Genomic DNA, 22,071 nt, shown 5'->3' with positions numbered 1-22,071 from the left:
GTAAAATTGTTGTTTATAATTAGCATATGTAGTTATAACAAGATGTGGTCATCACAGTGTCCCAAGGTTGGGGGTGCCTCTGTCTCGTGGAGGAGGTATCTGCTCCCCAGGGAGGCTGGGTGATCGTCCCTGAGTCTTCCCAATGCTCAGTGTGTACGTGGCCAGCTTGGACCCACAGCCTGCCATGCTGCCAAGGATCCCAGCTCTGGGCAAAGCAGGGTTTAGCCCCGTTTTCAGAACAGGCAGGAGGCATGGCCCAGGTCCCACAGCGGGTGGTGCCCTGGGCTCCCTAGTCCCTGCTCCTCGCCTGGACGGAGGTGTCTGGGAAGCAGCACAGCCGGTGAGGGGCTTGCTTCTCCAGGCCCTGCTCTGAGCGGGGCGGCCCTCAGGGTCAGGACCCCTGCTGGGGGTTCTGCAGGCTCCTGAAAGCTGTCCTCGGCCCTCCCTCTCTCCTACGGAGCTGGACTCCCGGAGCCTCGCCGGAGGGCTGCCCGGGCAGGCGGCCAGCAGAGAACTAGCGGGCAGGCGCACTGTTGGATCCAGGAAGTGGTCACTGTTCCTGGGCCGGTCTGGGGGCTGGAGGGCCAGCCTGCCTCGGACGTAACAGCGGGGATGGGAGCTGCGAACACCACTCTCCCAGGGCCCGGTGGCTCTGGGCCCAGCCCACGGCCATCCTTTGGCAGGGAGGGCCCCAGCCTTGCCGTGCCTTCCCTTGCTGGGCCCTGGCTCTTTCTCAGCGGGCTCTCGCCCTGCTCCCCACCATCTCTCTGCAGCAGCGACATCCGTTTAAGCTGCATCCCAGAAGACAGGATGGCTGGGCAGGCAGATACAGCCAGCACCTTGGTGGGAAGTGGGGCAGGGACCCTCAGCTCAGGCTTCTTTTGCCCACATTCTAGGAGATCTGGGCTGGGAGGTGGCCCCGAGCTGCCAAGAGCAGACAGGCTGAGGCCAGAGCTTGGAGCTCCTGGAGGTGGCAGGAGTTTGTCCAGCAGCCTGATCAGCGACAGCCACTTCACGGGGGCCGTGGGTAATGCCCCCTCCCCTCCAAACCTGCAGCCTTATTTATTTAATGGATGTAGTGCTGCCCTGTAGGAGTAGGTCTACTTTTAGGCCTATTCTGAACAGATACAAAGCTGTGGCTCCCTTCCCTCCCATTCCAGGAGGACCCTTCACCAGAGAACTCAGGAAGTACCTGGCATGAGAATGTGCGAGCGCCACCGCACCGCCCAGGACGTGAGTGTGGGTCTCCAGGTGCTGGATGTTGTTCTGTCCGTCATCTCTACAAAGATGACCTTCCCTTCAGCTTCCTCTCTGGCCAGACCCTGTGGGGATGGTGGTTCTGGACTGAGAAGCTGCCCTCCTTGCCCCTGTGCCCTGTCTGGTCTGGCCCCCCGAGGCCCGGAGCCCAGGGAGGCATCCTTTCCCTCCTTGGGGTACATCCTACAAGTTAGGGTGCTGTCAGCTCCAAGGTGTTCCCACTGGGCCTGGGCCAGAGCCCCTCCCTCCCCCGCCAGCCTCCTCTGGGTGCAGACTGACGGCTCCACACAGGCAGGCAGGGCCTTCTGTTGGCCTTGGCTGGTGGGGAGGAGACTCACTCTCACCTTCTGTTTAGACTCTTGTATCTAATTAACATGCAGAGCCTATGACATTGCAGAACAGCAGCCTTGGGTCTTGAGTGAGCCTGGGGCCTGGCCACTGTAGTGCTGTCTGTCTGAAGGTAGGAGTGGGTGACAGCAGCACCCCCCCTGGTTATTTGTGGAGAGATATGATGACCATCTGTTGGCTCTCCCAATCAGCGTCCGCAGCCCCTTTCTTCTTTTTCTTTCAGGGGATCACCTCTTCTGTACCCCTGGGGTTCAGATAGGGCCAACTGCATCCCCTGGCTTTAGAGGCAGGCATGTGTCCCAAGCTGGACACTGCAACTCCCCCTTGGGACTTTTGCAGCAGCTGTGGGAGAAGAGGCATTCACTTTTCAGGGTGGGAGTTGCCAGGTTGATGGTGGCCATTCCTGTTCTCCAATGGAAGACAGAGCCAACAAAGAGGAGTCAAGAAGTGGAGAAAGTGTGCTGTCCAGACATCAGTAAGCCATGCCTGAAACTAACTGTACCTCTGGACTAACCTGATTCTATAAGCCAATATCCACCCCCCCCCCCAAAAAAAAACTATCCTGAGTTGGGTTTCTGTCATAGAAGGTGTCCGAATAAAGCAATGTTCCTGTTCGGTATCATTTAAAAAAATCAACTTTGAGGTACACTTTACGTGCAGTAAAATCCACCCATTCTGAGTATCCAACTCATAAGTTGTTTCAAACGTGTACACCCTTGTAACTACCACCACAGACAAGAGATAGAATATTTCTCATTCCCCTTTATGGTCAGTTCTGCAGCCCCATATGACCACAGACTTACCTTTGTTCTAGGGATTCATTTCGCATTTTCTGGAATTTCATGTAACTATTACATTAATGTAAACGCTTTTATGTCTGGCTTCCTTTACTCAGCATGTTTTTGAGATTCAGTCCTGTTGTTGCGTGCATTAATAGTTCATTCCTTTTTATTACTGAATGGAATCTTATTGTATGGACGTTCCACAGCTTGTCCATTTATCAGATGATGGACTTTGGGTTGTTTCCAGGTTTTGGCTGTCACAAAGCTGTCTTGTGTAGGAATATGTTTCGATTCTTGTGCCTAAACATCTCATTTTGCAGGTGAGGAAACTGAGGTTCAGAGAGGTGGAATGACTTGTCCCCGGTCCCATAGCCGATGGATCCTGTGGCTGGTGCAGGGACCATAGGTAACAGCAGTTACGTGGCTGGAGGAACAGGGCGTGGTGTTTGGGTGTCCCTTCGTAAAGAGCCCCTGGGACTGCGTGGGGAGGGACTGTTGGGATGAGCTGCAGCCGAGGGCCTCACCTTTTTTACCCCTGGACCAATATCGTGTGTTTCTCCTCTGTGGACTCCACAGTTTGAAAGATGATGTTTACTAAACAGTCTGCGTTTATTCCATGCAAGTGGCAGCCAGCATCCACTTCCCCAAATGTATTTCTCTAACACGTAAAGACATCTAGAACTGCCTGTCTGAGCTAACAGTCACTTCATATGAGCATGCTTGGAGGAAGACATGGAGTTGAAATCTCTCCAGCCAAAGCTAGAGACTTTTTTTTCTCTTTTTTTTTTTGCCTTGGGGCCAACAAATCATGCACCCATCCTAGAATTCTGGAAGATGTCAAGTTGGGAGTCCCCAGTTTAGTCCTGCCTCTCTCATCTCACAGATGCTTCAGCCAGGTCTCTTTCTTGGTCCTCTCTCTGTTCAGGTCAGGTCCCTGGAGGTCAAGGAGAGCCTTGTCCCAGTGCTCATATCGTGGGTCCATGTGGGTCATTTCCCTTGGGACTTACAGTCACCCCCTGGATCCAACTCTGCTGAACCCAGATGCACCTCTGGGCACCCCGGAGGTGTTCAAGTATCAGTGCTTAATCCCTTGCCAAAGGTTCTGTTTTCTAGGGACATGTGCAATCTGGCTCCTGGGTCTGTACTCCATGGCCTCAGTGAATGTCGAACAAGAGGAGAGGTACATTACAGGTCATGGCCGTGGGGTTGGGGACTGGATAGGGGACAAGGATGCTGCCAAATTCATCAGACTATTCCCCTTTCTCTCCCCATCTACTCACTAGGTCTGATCAGCCAAATCCTCTCTGACGTCAGAGACCCTGGCCTCCCCCACTAACCTCTGTCCAGGACGAAAGGATCCAGACTCCTTATCCTCCACTTGCTAGATGTGTGATGCTGGCAAGTTACTCAGCCTCTCTGAGCCAGCTTCCCATCTGTATGATGAGGGTAAGAATGGTCTCACCACCCAGGCTGGTTGGGATGACAGTTGGTTTTGTGCCTGGTACAGAGTGGGGGAGGGCATTGTTGAGGCTACCTGTCCAATTACAGACCTGCTGTTTTTTGGGAAACACCCCTCCTCCACTCTCAGTCCCTACTGGGCAAATTGGGCTTTTCCCCTATCCAACCCCATCCCCACACCTGCCACCAGACCCAGGCCAATCAGCACATCTCAGTATCGACCACAAGTATTGGCTCAGGCCTGGGCAAGAGACCTAAGCTGGACTGGTCCCTGTAACTGTGCCCTGAAGTTTCTGGAATAAGGAAAGTGGTACTTGCTCTTTTGCTGAGATCCTTAGCCTGGAGCTACCAGAGGCCATTTTTACTGTTTGGCCATTTGACAATGAAGTCAGTGCAGTGAAGTCTGAAGAAAGCAAAGCCAAGAGATGGAGCGGGACACAGACTCCTGAGGATGCCCTTACAGCTCCCGGATCCAGCCATGCCAGCAGCTAGTTAACCCCTGGGATTTTTAGAAATTAATACATAAAATTTTCTACAACTCAGTAATAAAAAACCAAACAATCAAAAAATGGGCAGAAGACCTAAACAGACATTTGTCCAAAGAAGACATCCAGATGGCCAACAGGCACATGAAAAGATGCTCAATATCACTAATTATGCAAAACTACAATGAGGTATCACTTCACACCAGTCAGAATGGCCATCATTTAAAAGCCCACAAATAATAAATGCTGGAGAGGCTGTGGAGAAAGGGGAGCCCTTCTACATGTTGGTGGGAAGATAATTTGGTGCAACTGCTGTGGAAAACAGTACAGAGTTTCCTTAAAAAACTAAAAACAGAGTTACCATATGATCCAGCAAACCCATTCCTGGTCACACATGCACTCTAGTGTTCACGGCAACACTGTTTACAATCGCCAAGACATGGAAACAATCTAAATGTCCATCAATAGATGAGTGGATAAAGAAGATGTGGGGGGGGGGGGTGTGTGTGTGTAAAAAATATTACTCAGCCATAAAAAGGAATGAAATAATGCCATTTGCAGCTACGTGGATGGACCTAGAGATTACCATATTAAGTGAAGTCAGGCAGACAAAGACAAATATCATATGATATCACTTATATGTGGAATCTAAAAAGAAAATGATACATATCTTATTTACAAACCAAAAATAAGACTCATAGACACAGAAAACAAACTATGGTTACCAAAAGGGAAAGGGTTGGGGAGGGATAAATTAGGAGTTTGGAATTCACAAGTGCACACTACTATATATATATATATAAAATAAACAACAAGGTCCTACTGTAGAGCCCAGGGAACTATATTCAATTTCTCGTAATAACATATAATGGAAAATAATCTGAACATGTATGTATGTATATGTATAACTAAATCACTATGCTGTACACCTGAAACTTAACACAATGTTGTAAATCAACTATATTTTAACTAAAATAATTTTTTTCCTTGTTATTTGTTTAAGTCAGTTCAAGTTGAGTTTCTGTTACTTAAAACTGAAATGATCTTGACTAATATCACAGCTTCCCTACAAATGATCCCTGCTGTTATTGTAATTGATGTTATTATTATAAACACATTCCCAGGAGGATGCAGCCTTGGGGATGTGTAGTTCAGGTTCCCCCAGGGACCACTGCTACTCTCCACACATTATATATCCTGCATAGCAGCTCCTTCAGGGCAGGGATTCATTTTTGCTGCCGACATATCCCAGGTGCCTGGTGTCTGCTGCAGGTTAGGTGATTCATGGACATCCACTGAATGAACAAATGAAGTTGGCCCATTGCTGTCTCATCCCCAGGCCCAATTCACATGTTGCCCTCTCTGCTTGTCCTTGGCTGACATCTGAGCCCCCTGGGGTGTCTGCCAGGAGTCTGTCTTGGCAAACTGATCTCCTGTTTTCACAGTTTCACTTTCTAGGGCCTCATTCATCCCTTATCTGTTCATATATCCAGTTTAGAAAATCTTTAAAGTGTCCATTATGGACAACTATTTTAAACCACTCACAAAAATTAACTCAAAATGGATCAAAGACTTAAATGTAAGCCCGGAAACCATAAAACTCTTAAAAGAAATCAAAGCAAGAAAGCTCCTTGGCACGGGGTCTTGGCAATGATTTTTTGGATATAACACCTAAAGCACAAGCAACAAGAAAAAAAATAAACCAGTGGGATGACAGCAAACTAAAAATCTGCACAGCAAAAGAAACAACAAAATGAAAAGATAATCTATGGGAAAAATATTTGCAAACCATACATTTCATAAGGGGTTAACATTCCAAAATATATAAAGAACTCCTACAATTCAGCAAAATATTAATGATAAGAAAACAGGTAAAGGACCTGAATAAATGTTTTCCAAAGAAGATAACACGTGTGGCCAACAGGTACGTGAAAACATGCTCAACATCACTAATCATCAGGGAGCTGAAGATAAAAAACCACAATGAGACATCACCTCACACCTGTTAGAATGACTATCGTCAGAAAGATGAGAGATAACAAATGCTGGTGAAGATGTGGAGAAAGGGGAACCCTTGTGCACTGCTGGTGTGATTGTAAATTGGTGCAGCCACTGTGGAAAACAGTATGGAGAATTCTCAAAAAATTAAAGCTAGAACTACTGTATCACCCAGCAATTCCACTTCTGGGAATACATCTGAAGGAAATGAAAACCCTGTGTCAAAGAGATCTCTACCTCCATGTTCATAACAGCCCTATTTATAATAGCTAAGACATGTGAAAAACCTAGGTGTCCATTGACAGATGAATTGATAAAGATGTGGTGCGCGCACACGTACATAATACAATGGAATATTATTCAGCCATGAAAAGGAGGAAATATATTTGTGACAACATGGGTAGACCTTGAGGGCAATATGCTAGGTGAAATACGTCAAAAAGAAAGATGCTCACTTATATGTGGAATCTAAAACAAAAAAACAAAAACCAACCTCAAAAAAAGATCAGATTTGTGGTTATCAGAGATGTGGAGCCAAGGAAAGGGGGATTGAATGCAGTCACTCAAAATGTACAAACTTCCAGTTATAAGACAAGTAAGAACTAGAGATGTAATATACAACATAATGACTGTAGCTAACACTGCTGTATGGTATATTTGAAAGTTGTTAAGAAAGTAGATCCTTAACACAATACTGTAAAACAGCTATACTACCCCCCCCCCCAAAAGTAGATACTTAGAGTCACAAGGAAGAATGTTTCTCTTTATCGTACCAACATAAAATGACAGATACCGACCAAACTTATTGTGGTTATCACTCCACAGTACGTGTAAGTCAAGTCATTATGTTGTACACCCTAGACTCATGCAGTGCTGTATGTCAGTTGTATCTCAAGGAAACTGGGTGTGGCAGGGGAAGCGTCCCTCCTTCCAGGTACCAGGGAGAGATGCAAAAATGAATAATGGTGGGGAGGGTATATAGCTCAAGTGGTAAGAGCACATGTTTAGCATGCATGGAGTTCTGGGTTCAACCCCCAGCTCCTCCTCTAAAAATATATAAACCGAACCCCCCTCCCAAAAAAAAAAAGCCTGCATGAAATTTTTTTAAAAAAATGAGTAATGCCTGCCTTCAGGGAGCTTCTGTTCCAGTGGGGATGCATGCTGACAGTTTTGGTACAAGTTGGTTATTTGAGGTATTTGGGTAATTTCCTGGTGCTCTGCAGACCGGATAATGAAACCACTCCAAAGTGGTTTTAAACTAAGTTGGAACTAACTGGTTTAGTTATTTAGTTACAGTCAAAGAAAAGTTGGCACCTTCCCTCCCATCTCCTCTGCCAGTTCACACCCTACCTGGGTCAGCCCTCAGTTTCTTACATTGTTCCTGTTACTGACATTCACATCCTCTTCTGCCCCACAATCAAGTCTTTATTGCTTTGTCCACAGGTTGACTCAAAAGATGAAAAGCCGTGGAACTGCATTTACAGGACTATAATTGTTATTTACCCTTTACTGTGAGCATCTCCTTTTGGCTGAAGCTAATTGGATTGGGGTTTGTGTTTGGTCCTGTTTCATTGAATTGGATGAGATGTATCAGGCCCCTGGGACGGAGCTCCCCCGACCGCTTTTGTGGGCCTGTGACCCACACAGTCACGCAGGGCCTGTATGCAGAAGGGCCCTGTGCTTGGTGGATGCTTGGCTGTTGCTGTCTTGAAATTCAAAACAGTTTTTGAATAAGTGTCCCATAATTATGTGGCCAGCCCTGAGCTCACTGCCTTGCTGATAGAGGCCTGAGTGATCTGAGAAACTCTCGTTGGGCAGCTTTCCCTGGGAGGAAAGGCGGAGTCCTTAGGCAGGTCCTGAGGTAGCCACAAAAAATTAAAGTGATAGGCCATGGACCTGAATGTTGGCTTGTGAATGTTCCCCCTGCTGTGATGTCAGGCTGGGCTTCTCCAAGTTTCCATCCTACAAAGGGGCTGAAAGATTGGTGAACCTTGGTCTCTGCAAAGGAGGTAGGATTATTCTGATGAGAGCGTCAGTGCTGAATGACCTGCCCAAGGTCCCACTGCTTATAAATGGCAGGTCCTAGATTCAAGTCCATGGTCCTGATTCCCAGACCCCAACCCTCTCTGTTCCACCACACTGCCTCCAGACCAATGCCACGTGTGATGCAGCAGACCTGGGTTTGCATTTTAGATCTGTTCCCAGTTTGCTGTGTGTCCTTTCATGAGGGACTTACCCTTTCTGAACTACTTACCCCAGCATCTGAGAGTAGATAAACTTTAAACGTCCCTTTCCAACAGAATCACTATGAAACTAAAGAAAATAGTTAAATTTTATCTATAGATAGATTCCAGCTAACAAAAGCAGAAGGAATGAAATAGGACACCATTTTGCAGTCCCTAACAAATTAGTTGCATGAATGATGGCTAACATCACAAAAGAGAATCAGATACCATGTACCTCCTGATACATCTCAACACCACCAATGACAAAGTCTTGCCAATAAAAAAAAAAATCAAACTTGAATCTGATCAAATCTCTGCTTCCAACTAACAATTTACAGGACAGAGAATAGAAGAACACGTCCAACTACACCACAGGGCGGCGATCAGGAAAGTCCAGATGGAGCAAAATGTCACAAGACAACTAGTTTCTTCCAATGAATAAAAACAAAACACTAAGCTCAAAGAGACTCAAAAGACATACCGACCAACTGTAAGATGGAAACCTTATTTGGATCAAAATTTAAACAAATTGTAAAAGGGCAATCATGTGACAATTGGAAATTTGTACACTGGCTGTTCGATAATATTAGGAATTACTAATTTGGGGGGTGCAATCATGGTTTAGTTAGTTTCTTTGTAAGGAAGGGTCCTCTGAGAGAGACACACTGACATGTTTATTGATGCAATGATGTCAAGCCTGAGCTCTGCTTCAAAGTAACAGGAGGATGAGGGACGGGAGTGGGGAGGCAGGTCTGGATGAGGCAGGGTGGGCCATGGGTTGATGACGGTCACAGCGGAGTGACAGGGATGTGGGGGGTTGTTATATTATCATCTCTGGTTTTGTGTAGAATTTTCAGTTTTTAAAAAGTCCCTCAAGCCCATGGGAGGGGTCAGTGGTGGCCTGGGCTGAGGGTGAGGGATCAGGGGAAGGATGGCCATGCCTTCTCAGAGCAGGGCAGAGGGCTGATTAAGGGACATCAGGACCTGACCCTCCCTGCTCCCCTCCCATGGCCAGTCTGAGTCCCGGAATATCGCAGTCACTCGTGCGCAGGCTCAGATCTAAAGGGTGGCTTTCTTGGTGTTCAGATGAGCTCACAGAGCCGGACACTGTCATTGTAGAACTCTGGCCCTAGCCCACAGTCCCAGCTCTGTCCTCCCCTGGGGACACTAGCTTCATATTCCAGGTGCACTGTTGGCCACATCAGGCCACCTGGCTCCCAGCACGGGCAGGAGAAGGTGCAGCAGATGAGGGGAGCTGTGGGGTTTTCCCAGATGTACTTTCTGTGATGGTGTTGGTACTGGTGGTGTGGCCAGGCCAAGACCTGAGGACCAGAGGCTCTCAGGCCCACCACCCAGGAGCGCTCCCCCATGGAAGTTAGTACCTACCACCTTGCTGCCCAGTTTGCTGTGTGACCTGGACGAGACGCTTTCCCTCCCTGTGCCTTTGGGTTCCCCATCCAACAGGAGGCTGCTCAGTGTTTCTCAGTGGGCTGATTTTGACCTTCGGAATGGACAATTCTTCCTAGTTAGCCTTTCTGGGCCCCTGGCCCTTAAATGCCCACAGCTGTCCCTGTGCCTAAGGCAATCAGAAAATGTCCCACATGTTTCCAACCAACCCCAGGTTGCAAACTACTGTGGGTCTCTAAGGACCTTGCCAAGACTGTAGTTCTGTGCACCTGTGTTTCTGGAGAATTGAGGACAAATTGAGGAAGGGAAGGGCAGAAACTGTTAACATGGTTCGTAGTCTTGCAGGGAGATGATACTTGGGTGGGTCTTGAAATACAACTAGGAGTTTGCAAGTTGAGGAAGTCCCAGAGGCTGGGTGAAGGGAGCTGAGAACATTCTAGGTGAAAGGGTCAGCCTTTGCTCAGCACAGAGGGATGAGGGGGCAGGGGGCGTTTGGAGAAGTGCAGAAGTTCCTGGTGGCCCCAGCATTGGCCGATGCTGGAAAACCATCCAACGGAGATGGGACATCAACTTGTGGACAACAGGGAACCAGCAAGGATTTTCAAATGGGGCGGAAGCAGGTTTTTCCACCCTGGTCCCTCTGTACAGAGAAACAACGAGACGCCTATGTAACAATCAAGAGAATGCTCCTCGCTTCCGAGGAAGAACTCATGGGTCAAAGCTGCAGAGAATGCAATTCCACAGCTGGGATTGCTTGTCCTGGTGGCACCCAGGTGGCAGAGAGATTTGGAGCCAACAAGCTCAAGCTTCTCAGATCATGTAAGAGGCGAGGGGGCTGGGGGTAAATGTGTATACGTGAGTACGTTGAGTGTGCAAGTGAGCCTGAGCCTGAGTGTGGACGGGTGTGAGGGTGAACGAGTGCTCACCTAACAAGGTCATGGCGGGCGCACGCGGAGCAAATGCTGACCTGGCCCTTGTCCTCACGGAGCATATGATCTAGTGGAGCCAGTGGAGGAGAGAGAAATAAACAAGACAGCAAAACCGCATTCCAGCAATTAGACTGTGACCCGGGGCCCCCAGCCTGCCCCAGCCACAGGGCGGACACAGGACCCCAGGGCAGCTGATCAGAATCTCCTCCTCTCTGACTCTTGGGCAGAGTGACACAGAGGGCAGAGTGACACAGAGGGCAGGCCTCCTGCCCCACATTCTGGCTCTGAGTCCATGCCTGCCCCCAGTCCACTTGGCCCTCTGGAGCTGTCTCGGTTCTTAGCCCTGTTTCCCAGCCTTCCCGTCGATTTCTGAAGCACATGTGGGTGTGTCTCTCTGTGTGTGGGTTTGGTTTTGGCTTTGACATGAGCACAGCCAGAGCCAGAATGCTGGGAGAAGAGATGAGGTCTCAGGGAAGGCCCCCTCCAGCAACACTCACAGAAAGGGCGCCCCCACTAGGCACACCACACACGGGTACCCCAGGGTGTTCACCCAGGGGCCCGCCAGCGGCCCAGCCCTGGCCAGCCTCACGGGGAGGAAATGCCAGCCGCGTTCCTTTAAGCCTCTTTCCGCCTCCCCGGGGACTGTCCGCCGCCCCGGTGCTTCCTCTGAGGCCATGTCAGTGGTGCAGGCCTGGGCCGCCCCGGGGCGGGCCTCCAGTGGGGGCCTGTGACTCAGGGCTCAGTCAGGCCGAGGCAGGATGTCAGCCCATTCACAGGGCCGCGAGGAATCTCACTCTTCTATTTATAGGCAGCACAAGGGCTGGCCCAGCCTGGAGGGAGGAAGTGGCCGCTGCAGGCGAGTCAGGGGAATGGGAGCAGCCATCCCAGAACCAGGGTGAAGCCAGGCCTTGCCGCCCACTCCGCCTGCCCGGAGGTTTCCAGACTGGGACTCAACTGGACCATCTCTCCAGAATCATCAGCGCTGGGAAATAAGCCAAATAGCCCACATGACCCAAAAACTGAGCAGCAGGAGGCTGTGGACACTGGCCGGGGGAAGCTTGGCTTGTCACGGGCCTGGAAGGGTGGGCAGAGGTCGGGTGAAGGCGGTGCCCGGGGGCCTGGCGTCCCAAAGTTTGGACCCAGAGAACTCACCCTCCTCTTCCCAACTTGCTTCCTCTGCCAAAGACCCCTGTTTCTACCTATCATCTTGCTCCACGGTCAGGATGGCTCCTTGTTCTTAGGAAGCTAGGATTTGATACCCTCCTACGTGCTGAGCCCTGTCACACATACTCCCTTGTTCAGTCTCACAAAGCCTTGGGGCGTAGGTCTCAATAAGCCCATTTAACAGAAGACAAAACTGACGGTCGGTGGGGTGGAGGTACTTGCCTGGCTTTGTGCGAGTGCACACGTGTACTGAGTGTACAAAATGTGTCAAATGGGAGCGACGGTGCCTGGTCATGGGGTGCCGAGAGGCATGAGGGAGCTCGCACGGGCTGCTGCTATTTGCTGCCCCCTCTTTACAGAGTACCCTCCACATGGTTCCTTTACTGTCCTCAGCAGAGCTTGTATCTCTGAGCCTGTCCTTCTGGTGGGAACCAGTTTCTGGAACAGGAGATCCTTCCAACTGAGCTTACGGGGGCTGCTTCAGAGGAAACCGGACATGGGCCGCAGTGGGTACTGCAAATCTGCCCTCTCCCTGGGAGAACACGCTAGGAGCCGTCACCCCTTCCTTTGTATTCTCTGGGCCCCCTGCCCCATCCTGGGTTGCTGGCTGTCCTCAGTGACCGCACGCACGCTGTACTCTGAGGATGCTTGAAGCAGCTGTGAGGGCTTTGTTGAAGGCCTCAGACCCTTGTCACAAAGCCAGGCAGGATGGGAGGAAGGGAGGGGTTGGGTAGAGGGTATTGGGGTCAACAGGAGGTGGATTCTCCCTGCTTTGACCCCAAGGGGGGCCCTCCTGGCCATGCTTCTATCCTGTACCTCCTCAACCAGAGTTCTCACCCTTCCTTTCACCCCATGTTCATCTCCTCAGCTGATCGGTGACCTCAGGGCCTTTCTGTGTCTTGCAAACTTTGCAGCCTCTGACAGTCTCTTCTTCCAAGCAGGACAATGAGTGCCCATAGATGGGGGGAGCAAGGATGGGGGCGGTGTGGGGAGGGTTGGTTCTGAGTCGTGGAAAGAAGGGTCCCCAGGGGTGAAGATCTAGGGGAAGAAAAGGAGGTTAACCTTCTAGAATGTGGAAGACGCTCTGGCTGCTTGAAGGGCTGAGGCTGGAGTCCAGGATTTGGGGGGAAGTGAGGGAGGTTGGATGGGTGGGCAGATTTCTAGGGCCTGGGGTCAGGCTAAGCTTTCTTCTGAACACAAAACTGAAGGCTGTCAAGGATTCCAGGCAAGATGCCATTTAGAAAGCTCCCTCTGGCCATGGGGGTTGAAGGGGTTGAAGCAGACAGGCTGGTGGCGGCAGGGGGGCCAGTGAGACACCAGCACAGCCTTCCTGGTGAGAGATGGGATTGGAGGAACTTGGGAGGGGAGGAGGGGGGAGCTGGGAGAGAGCCACCACTGGCCTCGACTCCCTCCCCAAGGCCCCCCAGCACTGACGAGGGTTGGGGTTACCTGAGTGCAGAGGAGAGGAGCCCCTGATGAGCCCCAGAGACCCCGTCAGCTGCGCCAGCTGGATGGGTACAGAGATGACATCATTTTCATGTACTTAACACAAGGTAAACAGGGGTGGAAAAACCCAAGTACTCATTATCTAAGTCGGTAGCCGGCTGCTAGCTCCTTAACAACCCGTTTCCTGGGATTCAGCCTTTCTCCTGCAGAACGAAGCTGGAGCCAGAGGCTTCCCCTCCCCGGGTGCAAGGAGTGTGACCTGGCCCCTGGGCCTGGGGCCCCTTCCTTTGAGTCATTTCCTACGTGTTCATGGAGCCCGGTTTGCTGGGGGCCCGGCCCCAGGCTAGCCATTTGAGCGCTGTGAGAGTCAGAGTGCACATGGGTGAGGGGTTGAGTCTAGCGACCAGCTGGGCCTGAGAGCCCAGGAGTAGAGGGTGGAGGTGGGGAGACTGACAGGGAGCTGTCACAAGCATAAGCTGGATGAATCTGAAGGCACCTTGGAGATCATCCATGCCGACCCTGAGGCTACTGATGGGCAAACTGAGGCCAAGAGTCAAGTAACACAGCTAGAATTAGAAACTGGGAGGGAAGTAGGGGCGGGACCGAAACCCAGGTGTTCTGATGTGAGCGGTTCTTTCTGATAAATTCACTGAGAAACTGGCTGACTCAAGAAAGGAAAGGAACAAAGATTCAAAGAAAGGGGGAAAAAAAAAAGCAAGCAATGCAGGCGGTCTCCTCCTACCCGCCCCCACCCAGGCACACGCTCATGTAGGTTCTCCAGGGGGTCAAAGACAGAAAAAGGCCTTCCTGTTGGCTGGGTTCCAAGTGCTTCCCCTTCGTCCCCAGAATCCACCCCACGGCCCAGGTCTGGGGCAGGAGGGAAGCTTCCTCCTTGTGGAGACAGACCGCAGCGGCCAGGCAGCCTCAGGGGAACCGCCCCTCCCACCCTCGATGGGAAGCCCCAGTGAGCAGAGAGCCTTTCAAAGAGCCCAGCAAGTCTCTTCTGGCCACTCACACTCCGGGGGCTACGGGCCCTTGCAAAGCAACCCCCACCGGCCCCCGCCAAAAAAAATAAAATCTCGTAGATTTTGTTCTCTGCCTTAAACAGCAGCAACCACAAGCAGCAGTACCCCCTTTTCTCTGATGTCAGTTGAATGAAACATCTGGAGAAGAGCTGGAGAACCAGCCCTGCCACTTTAGACAGATCCTCAGCTCCCTTTGGACCTCAGTTTCCCCATTTGTATTGACCCCAAGTGTTGCCAAGGTTCACTACCCTGTGAGTTTGAATGACCACTTAATATGAATGCCCAAAGCCTGCTAACTCTTACCCCAAATTCTATTCCCAACAGTGCTAATCCCTCAAGTCTTTTTGAGAGCCCCCAAGAAGACGACCAGCCTGCCCTCTTGGGTGATGTGGTTGGCTTAATAATGCCACACACACACCCCGACCCCCGGCAAAAGTCCATGTCCTAATCTCAAGAACTTGGGAGTTACTTATCACAGCAAAAGAGAATTTGCAGATGTGATTCAATTAAGGATCCTGAGATGGGAGATTATCTTGTATTATTCAAGTGGGAAAGTCAGAGTCTAAGAAGATGATGCAATGACAGAAGCAGAGGAGAGAAGGCAGAGGTCAGGATGATTTAGGGAAGGGGCCATAAGCCAAGGCATGCGAACAGACTCTAGAAGCTGGAAATGGCAAGCAAATGGATTCTCTCCTAGAGCCTCCGGAAGGAACACAGCCAATCTAAGTGTCCATTGATGGATGCATGGATAAAGAATTGTGGCTTCTACATATAATGGAATATTAATCAGCCATAAAAAAGAAGGAAATCCTGCCATCTGTGACAACAAGGATGGACTTTGAGGGCATTATTCTAACTGAGATAAGTCAGAGAAAGACAAACATTCTATGATCTCATTTATATTTGGAATCTAAAATTTAAAAAAAACCCAAATAAACAAAAAACGAAACTCAGAAAAAGAGATCAGATTTGTAGTTCAGAGGTGAGGGGTGGGGAATTGGATGAAGATGGTCAACAGGTACCAACTTCCAGTTACGATAAGTAAGTACTGGGGGTGTAATATACAAAGTGATGACTGTAGTTACCACTGCTGTATGGTCTGTTTGAAAGTGAAGAGAGTAAATTTTGAGTTCTCATCACAAGGAAAAAAACCATTTTTCTTTTCTGGTTTTTTTTTTTTTGTCTATATGAGATGATGACTATTAACCAAATTTACTGTGATTATTGTAATCATTTCACAATATATGCAAGTCAAGTCATTATGTTGTGTTGTACACCTTAAGCCTACACAGTGGTGTATGTTAATTATATCTCAATAAAACTGGAAGGAAATAGAGCAAGGCATAAATATTCATCCTGTTTGGATAAATGGGGGAAAAAGAAGCAAATAAAAATGATCTCTAATTCTATTACATAGACATTATAATCTACTACTCTACTGCTGAACTTTTGGTGTTTATCTGATATCTGGATCAGATCCATTATCATTACTGGAATATTATTCATTTATTTAACACCACCACAATCATGTCCTACATACTACTCCAACACAGGCTTTTTTCTTGCTCAGCAAAAGGGCGATGAACTGCTTTCTGTCTCCACAGATACACATCTATGTCATTATTTTTCCTGGTTATGTGGTATTTGCCAATGTGAATGTGCTATATTGTTATTAAGTCTATTGTTGGACAATTATACTGTTGCTAGTTTTTCAAAAATATAAACAATGCTGCCTTGTAAATCCTTCTTGGCCCACTTACTCAGCTATCTTGAGAGGATAAATTCCTAGAGGTGAAGTTGCTGGGTCAGAGGGTGTACACATACTGAAGGCTTCTTGTACATATTTGTGGTCTGCTCTTAATTCCAGACCCATTTTTTTCATGCTTTGGATTGGTCACCCACTTCAGCATTAGCTCAAGGACAAAGAAATTTAGGTAGAGAATCTGCTACTTGTAATTCTCTGGGCTACTTCTTTCTATTAATATGTATGACTGAAAAAACAAAATGACTGTAGTTCACATTTTCACAGCATCAAGCATTTCTCACCCTAATAGTCCAGTGCGATTGGCTCTTTTTGGGAGTCCTGGGAATTGGGTTCAATGCTGTTTTTTCCCCCCTCCAGAGACAAGTTCCTAGATTAAGCTGAAGATAGTGTAATTTCTCTGAACCTCAGTTTACACATCTGTAAAGTGGAGCTACTAACCATACTTTGCAGGATTTTCTCCTGTGGGTGAAAGGAATTCAGCTTGTTGTCTGACTCACAGGGAAGCCTCAGCACTTTAGTGTGGCCCCACCCCTCGGGGCCAGGTGGTGTGTGATCGGGACTCCTGGCCTGCGTGTTGGCACTGGACACTTGGTTTTTCCTGGACCCTGATCCCAGAAATGCTTACCCACATTCCCAGTCACCCAAGACTAATCGTCTCCCTCAAGAACAACCCCCGGATTTGCCTCACCTGAAAAAGTCCTTGAGCTCTCAGAAGGACAAGCAAACAAGAGAACAGAACATTAGAGAAAATTGCCTGTCTAAAATAGACAATTTTCATTTCATTCTTCCTTCTGTGTTCTACTTTCTCTCTCTCCTTGCTGGCCCTTTTTCTACATCAGCCAGGCATGAGGGTGATATTATTCTTATAACTTCTTGAGATGGATTACATAATAATCTAGTCTGGAGACTTAAAAAGAAACGCGACCGCTTGGTAAATAGACTGAAGTCTTTGCAATGGTTTGAAGCGCCAAAGCCAAGGTCAGTCCCTGCCTCCCAACCCTCTGTGGCCGAACCTGTTGAGAGCTGCACAGCCCAACTTCCCAGGTGATCAGGATCATCTGGGATGCTTATGAAAATGCAGATTCCTGGGCTCCAGGCCAAACCTGAATCACATTCTCCAGGGGAGAGACTTGTATGTTTACAAATGTACATTGTACATTTACCAAGTGGCTACGGGTAGTTCTTAACATCAGAAAAATATGTCAACACTGTTACAGATGGAAAAAACTTCAGTAATTTTCAACCTTGGTTGCCAGTTATGGTCTCCTGGGGACCTTTAAAAGCCCAACTTTCAGTTAAATCAGAATCTTGATCTCCTTGACCCATGTGCCAGGGCCAGTGGGAAGACCCATGACTACATGTGGACCAAGAACCCAGGGTTCTAGCACTGGCTCTGGCACTAACTCATTGAGTAGCACCTCTAGACCCCAACTTCCACACATGCAAAATGAGGGACATGGACTAGCCCACTGGGAACATGCTTTCTGTCATGTGTGTCAGTCTGATTGATTGGAAGTGGCTGCCTGGGTTTCAATATTGAGAAGGATTCCGTGGTGGGAATGGGGCTAAATAGGAGAGAGTGCCTTAGTTGATTAGTGATGTCTGCCGTGGGTGCAGATGAGACGGTATTGGCTTGGGTAGCAAGGGTTTGCTATCTCTGGACTAGATCATCTTTAAGGTCCCCTCTGAGCCTCAATGACATAATATTAATGATAATGGCAACAGATTTATTGTGATGAATAACAGATAATCTATGCAAATAATGTGTTGCAACATATAAAGTGCTGTACAGATGTTAGTTATTATAATAATAATTATTTTAGTTCTAGAATGCCATTTCTTTGATGCTTTTTAAGGCAGAGCCATGAGCAGCAAGTGGCCTGCCTGAGTTGGGGTGAGATTGACCAAATGTGCTACTGGGAATCACATGGGATTATAGGAATGGATAATTGAAATTATTAGGGGTTTCAAAGCTAGAACCCTTTTTTTTCCCAGCCTAACTAGGGACTGAAATGGTAGAGGTGATAAATGGGGTTTTGGATTCCAGAGAACATCTCTGCCCCAACAAGGGCCTATTGGACATGTAGTTTTTCTACTCTCAGGCAGGATTATAATTAAGGACACCATCCACCCCATCCATCCATCCATCCATCCACCCGTCCATCCATCCACCCATCTCTCCATCCATCACTCTATTCATCCACCTGTGTATCCATCCAATTATGTATCTAGGTTTATTAAGCAATTACAATGTACTAGGCATATTCTAGGTTCTGGGATACAGTTGGGGACTGCTATGTTGTACAGCTCCAGGGGGCAGCATGCATGTAGACATTCACATAGGTATCACATATAGATATTTGCATAGCTCCTCTGGACACAGAGGTGAACAAGACAGGCTAGGTCTTTGCTGGTACAGATCTTTCGTTCTAGAAAGGGGACAGATGATAAACAAGCAAACAAAATGCATGAACAAGATCATTTCACATAGTGATAAGTTCTAAGAAGAAACCAAAACAGGGTAATGGGCCAGGCAGTGGCAGGTTGGGGGCAGGGTGCCTAATTTGAACAGGGTGGCCAGGAAAGGTGATATTTGAATAAAGGCCTGAATGACAAGAACCAGCTTGCCATGAAAAATTCTAAGCCAAGAGCATATCAGGCAGAGGGAACAGCAGGTGTAAAGGTCCTGAGGCAGGAATAAGCCCAGGAACCAAAAGAATGACAGTATGGCTACAGCCTGCTGTGTGAAGGGGAGAGTGGTAAGAGATGAATGCCTTTTGGGGTAAAGCAGCTGGGTAAATGGTTAATGCATTTACTGAGATGGAGAAACAGATGATGGGAAGTGAATCAAAAGATCTATTTTGGCCATATTACCCTAGAGGTGCATATTAGCCATTTGAGTGAAGATACTGGGTAGGCAATTTGATTGAGAACTCAGAGGTCAGGGTGGAGACATGAATTCAGGATTTGTGGTAGACATGGGATGGGGATTGCTTGTCTAAAATCCATATCCTTTTTCACGATAACTACCCTGATTTATGTTCTGGTAGCCATGCCTCCCATGTGCTTAGGGGGAGTAACTCTGCCCCTGTACTAGGAGTGGTACACAAAGCTTAAGTCTAAGCAACAATACATCCCATCCTCTGGCCGTGTAGCTGGTCTGGGGTGGGCATGGGACCCTATTTGAGGCAATGAAACTGAAGAAGACAACTGTTAGGGTTTTCTGGCTCTTTCAACAGCACTGTGGAAGAACCCTCCTCTCTCTCCCTGAACAGGAAGAATCTAGAAGTCTTTGGCAGCCATCCTGCAACAGAGAGAGGGGACCAGGGTGACGGTAAGATGGACACATTGGAAAGCAGAGCAGAGGACATGAGTTTTTTTAAAAAGTTAAAGTTCTTACATTTAGTGGCTGAAGCCTAACCTCTGCCTCAGAGTTTTGTGAGAAAAGAAATCCACCCCATCATCTACACCAGATTGGGCTGAACACAACCTGATGACTAACGGCCACAACACTAGAGGCCATGTCCTTGGAAGAGAGTGTAGATGAACCGGGTCATGGGTGGACCCAAGGAAGGCTACTGAAAGTCCTCCAGAGAGTGGGGGGGCTGACCCCTGAAGCAGCAGTTCTGGAAGTTTCCCTGTGTTGAGTCTGGATCTCTCCTACAGGAGAGGAAGTGAACGTAGTGGAAAAAAACACAGTGCCAGGGAAGCTGGATTTGAACAGCCTCCGCCACTGGCCAGCTGTGTGAGTTCTGGCGAGATGTTAAGAGTTCTCACTTAACCTCTCAGAGCCTCGGTTCTCTCTCTGTGAAAACAAGGTCATCATACCCACATCAGAGGGTGGTGTGATGGTTACTGGTGGGAGGCATGTGCCGGGCTCTGCACGTGAAGCTTTCTGCTCTCCCCTTTGCTTTCTCCTTGGTGGTATAAGCTGCTCTCTCTCAAAGCATCATGAGGAAATAATAAAGCTGAGTCGCTTTATTATAAAATTGAAAAATGTAAGGGCCCCCTCAAATGACTCTGTGTCCCGAGAAGCTGTTGATCGCCAGACACATTGGTTCCTTCTCTCTGTGCACCTATCACATCTTCCCCGGAAAACAGATGCTCTACTTAGGGGAGAAAGGAGCGTCAGCTCAGGTCTGGTGGCTGTTCTGTGATGACTCACGTGGGACAGGAAGGAAAGGCTGTTTCTAACAGGGGACACCCTGCTGGGACGATGGCCCATCCTGAGAGGTCCCTGGGGTGTGGTCCCAAAGATGGGAAACACACAGAGCTTTTCTGGAACTGGAATGTAACTACTGGAGGCTGAGCCAGTCCCAGGAATCTAGGACGCTGCTTATGGAGGGGTTAACCTCCCAGCCTGTCACCCTGCATCCTATCTCCTGGGAAAACATTTCTCAGCTGGGTCCAAGTTCCATCTCTGCTACATCATAGCTCTGTGATCTGGGCATGTTATTTTATGCCCCGTACCTCTGTTCTTTCATCTATAAAACATAACACTGGGAGAGTCATGTTCATTCTGGGTGTGCTCATCTATTGCTGGCAGGAATGCAAAATGGTGTCCCTACTCCAGGAGGGAATCTGGGAGTATCTAGTAAAATTACACAGACATTTACCCTTGGACGCAGCAATCCCACTTCTAGGCACCTATCCCCAAACCACAACAGCAAAAGTACAAAAGATACATGCACAAAGCTACTGCAGCGTGATGTGTGGTAGTAAAAGGCTGGAAACAACAAAATGTCCATCAGTTGGGGACCAGTTGAATAAACTGTGGTCCATCCATGCAATGGAGTTCGAAGCGGCTACTAAAAGGAGTGAGGGCTATTCTGAGACACTGCTTTGGGGTGAGCTTCCAGATAACAATATTAAGTGAAAAAAGTAAGGTGGAGAAAAGTGTGTTTAGTACACAGCCATTTATTTAAGAAAGGAGGGAGAACACATGCCTACATGTGCACACATACAGAGTTTTTCAAATCGGGACAATAACCAAAATATTTTTTGAATGGTTATCCATAAGGAGAGATGGAAGGGAAAAGAAAGAATCTAGATTTTTCTGAAAGTGGTTCATAATACCACTTTACTTTTGTGTATGTATGAAGTCTTCCATGACACAATATATATTTTGTCAGCATTTGTTCCTTTGACTTCACACTGACCAATGGACCCCACGGCACGGCAAAGCGCCAGCACCAACCTAAGGCCTTACCCTGGACTTTCATGCGAGGGGCAGAAGCCTTTTCTTGGTTCAATGACTGAATGTTTGGCATCTATTTGTTCTGCAGCTTAGCCTACCCTGACTAATACATAATCTACCATTGATCTTCGAGGGTCTGGTTTTGCCTTTCCCTCCTGGCTTGAATTCACCTCACAGAGGACCAATCCTTCTTTCACAATATGTTCTCAAGGGATGGAAGCCATGGGCCTGGACCCTGCCTTCTCCTTGGCCCCAGGCCCACAAAGGAGTTAGAAATATATTGGCAACACTACATTTTTTCCTGTTCACCTGTTTGATAAGCTAGGGACATTTGCTTTGGCAGAGTGGTTTCGATTCTTCTTTCAAATATAGAGTTCTGATGTTTAAGTCTTACAGTGACACCAACATTGTAAGCAGATAAAAGAAAACTCTGGTTAAAACTGAGTAGTGAGTAGTTCAGAGCCCTAAGGTATCAGCTCCCTTTGCAGCAGAGCCTACCAGTTGTCCACATCATCATCATTACCCCCTTCCTTCTTTGTTCATAGAAACTATTTTTAGCTGAGCATACTGCTGCCTAGAAAAAGA

The 22,071-nt window shown here is 48.1% G+C and overlaps 1 protein-coding gene across 1 annotated transcript in view; it reads left to right on the top strand.

The window, feature by feature from the left end:
- Positions 1 to 15,860, top strand: part of LOC105071594 (uncharacterized) — a 35,617-nt gene extending 19,757 nt beyond the window's left edge. Inside the window, exons 4-7 of the mRNA XM_074341910.1 lie at positions 1,161 to 3,567; positions 3,671 to 3,833; positions 7,772 to 10,779; positions 14,849 to 15,860. Of these exons, the coding sequence (XP_074198011.1) occupies positions 1,161 to 1,201 (41 nt within the window). The 3' untranslated portion in view covers positions 1,202 to 3,567; positions 3,671 to 3,833; positions 7,772 to 10,779; positions 14,849 to 15,860. The remainder of the gene's footprint in view (positions 1 to 1,160; positions 3,568 to 3,670; positions 3,834 to 7,771; positions 10,780 to 14,848) is intronic.
- Positions 15,861 to 22,071: the final 6,211 nt, after the last annotated feature.

The sequence above is a fragment of the Camelus bactrianus genome, chromosome 16, assembly GCF_048773025.1.
Source record: "Camelus bactrianus isolate YW-2024 breed Bactrian camel chromosome 16, ASM4877302v1, whole genome shotgun sequence".
Taxonomy (NCBI): Eukaryota; Metazoa; Chordata; class Mammalia; order Artiodactyla; family Camelidae; genus Camelus; species Camelus bactrianus.
This window is presented reverse-complemented; position numbering and strand designations above follow the sequence as displayed.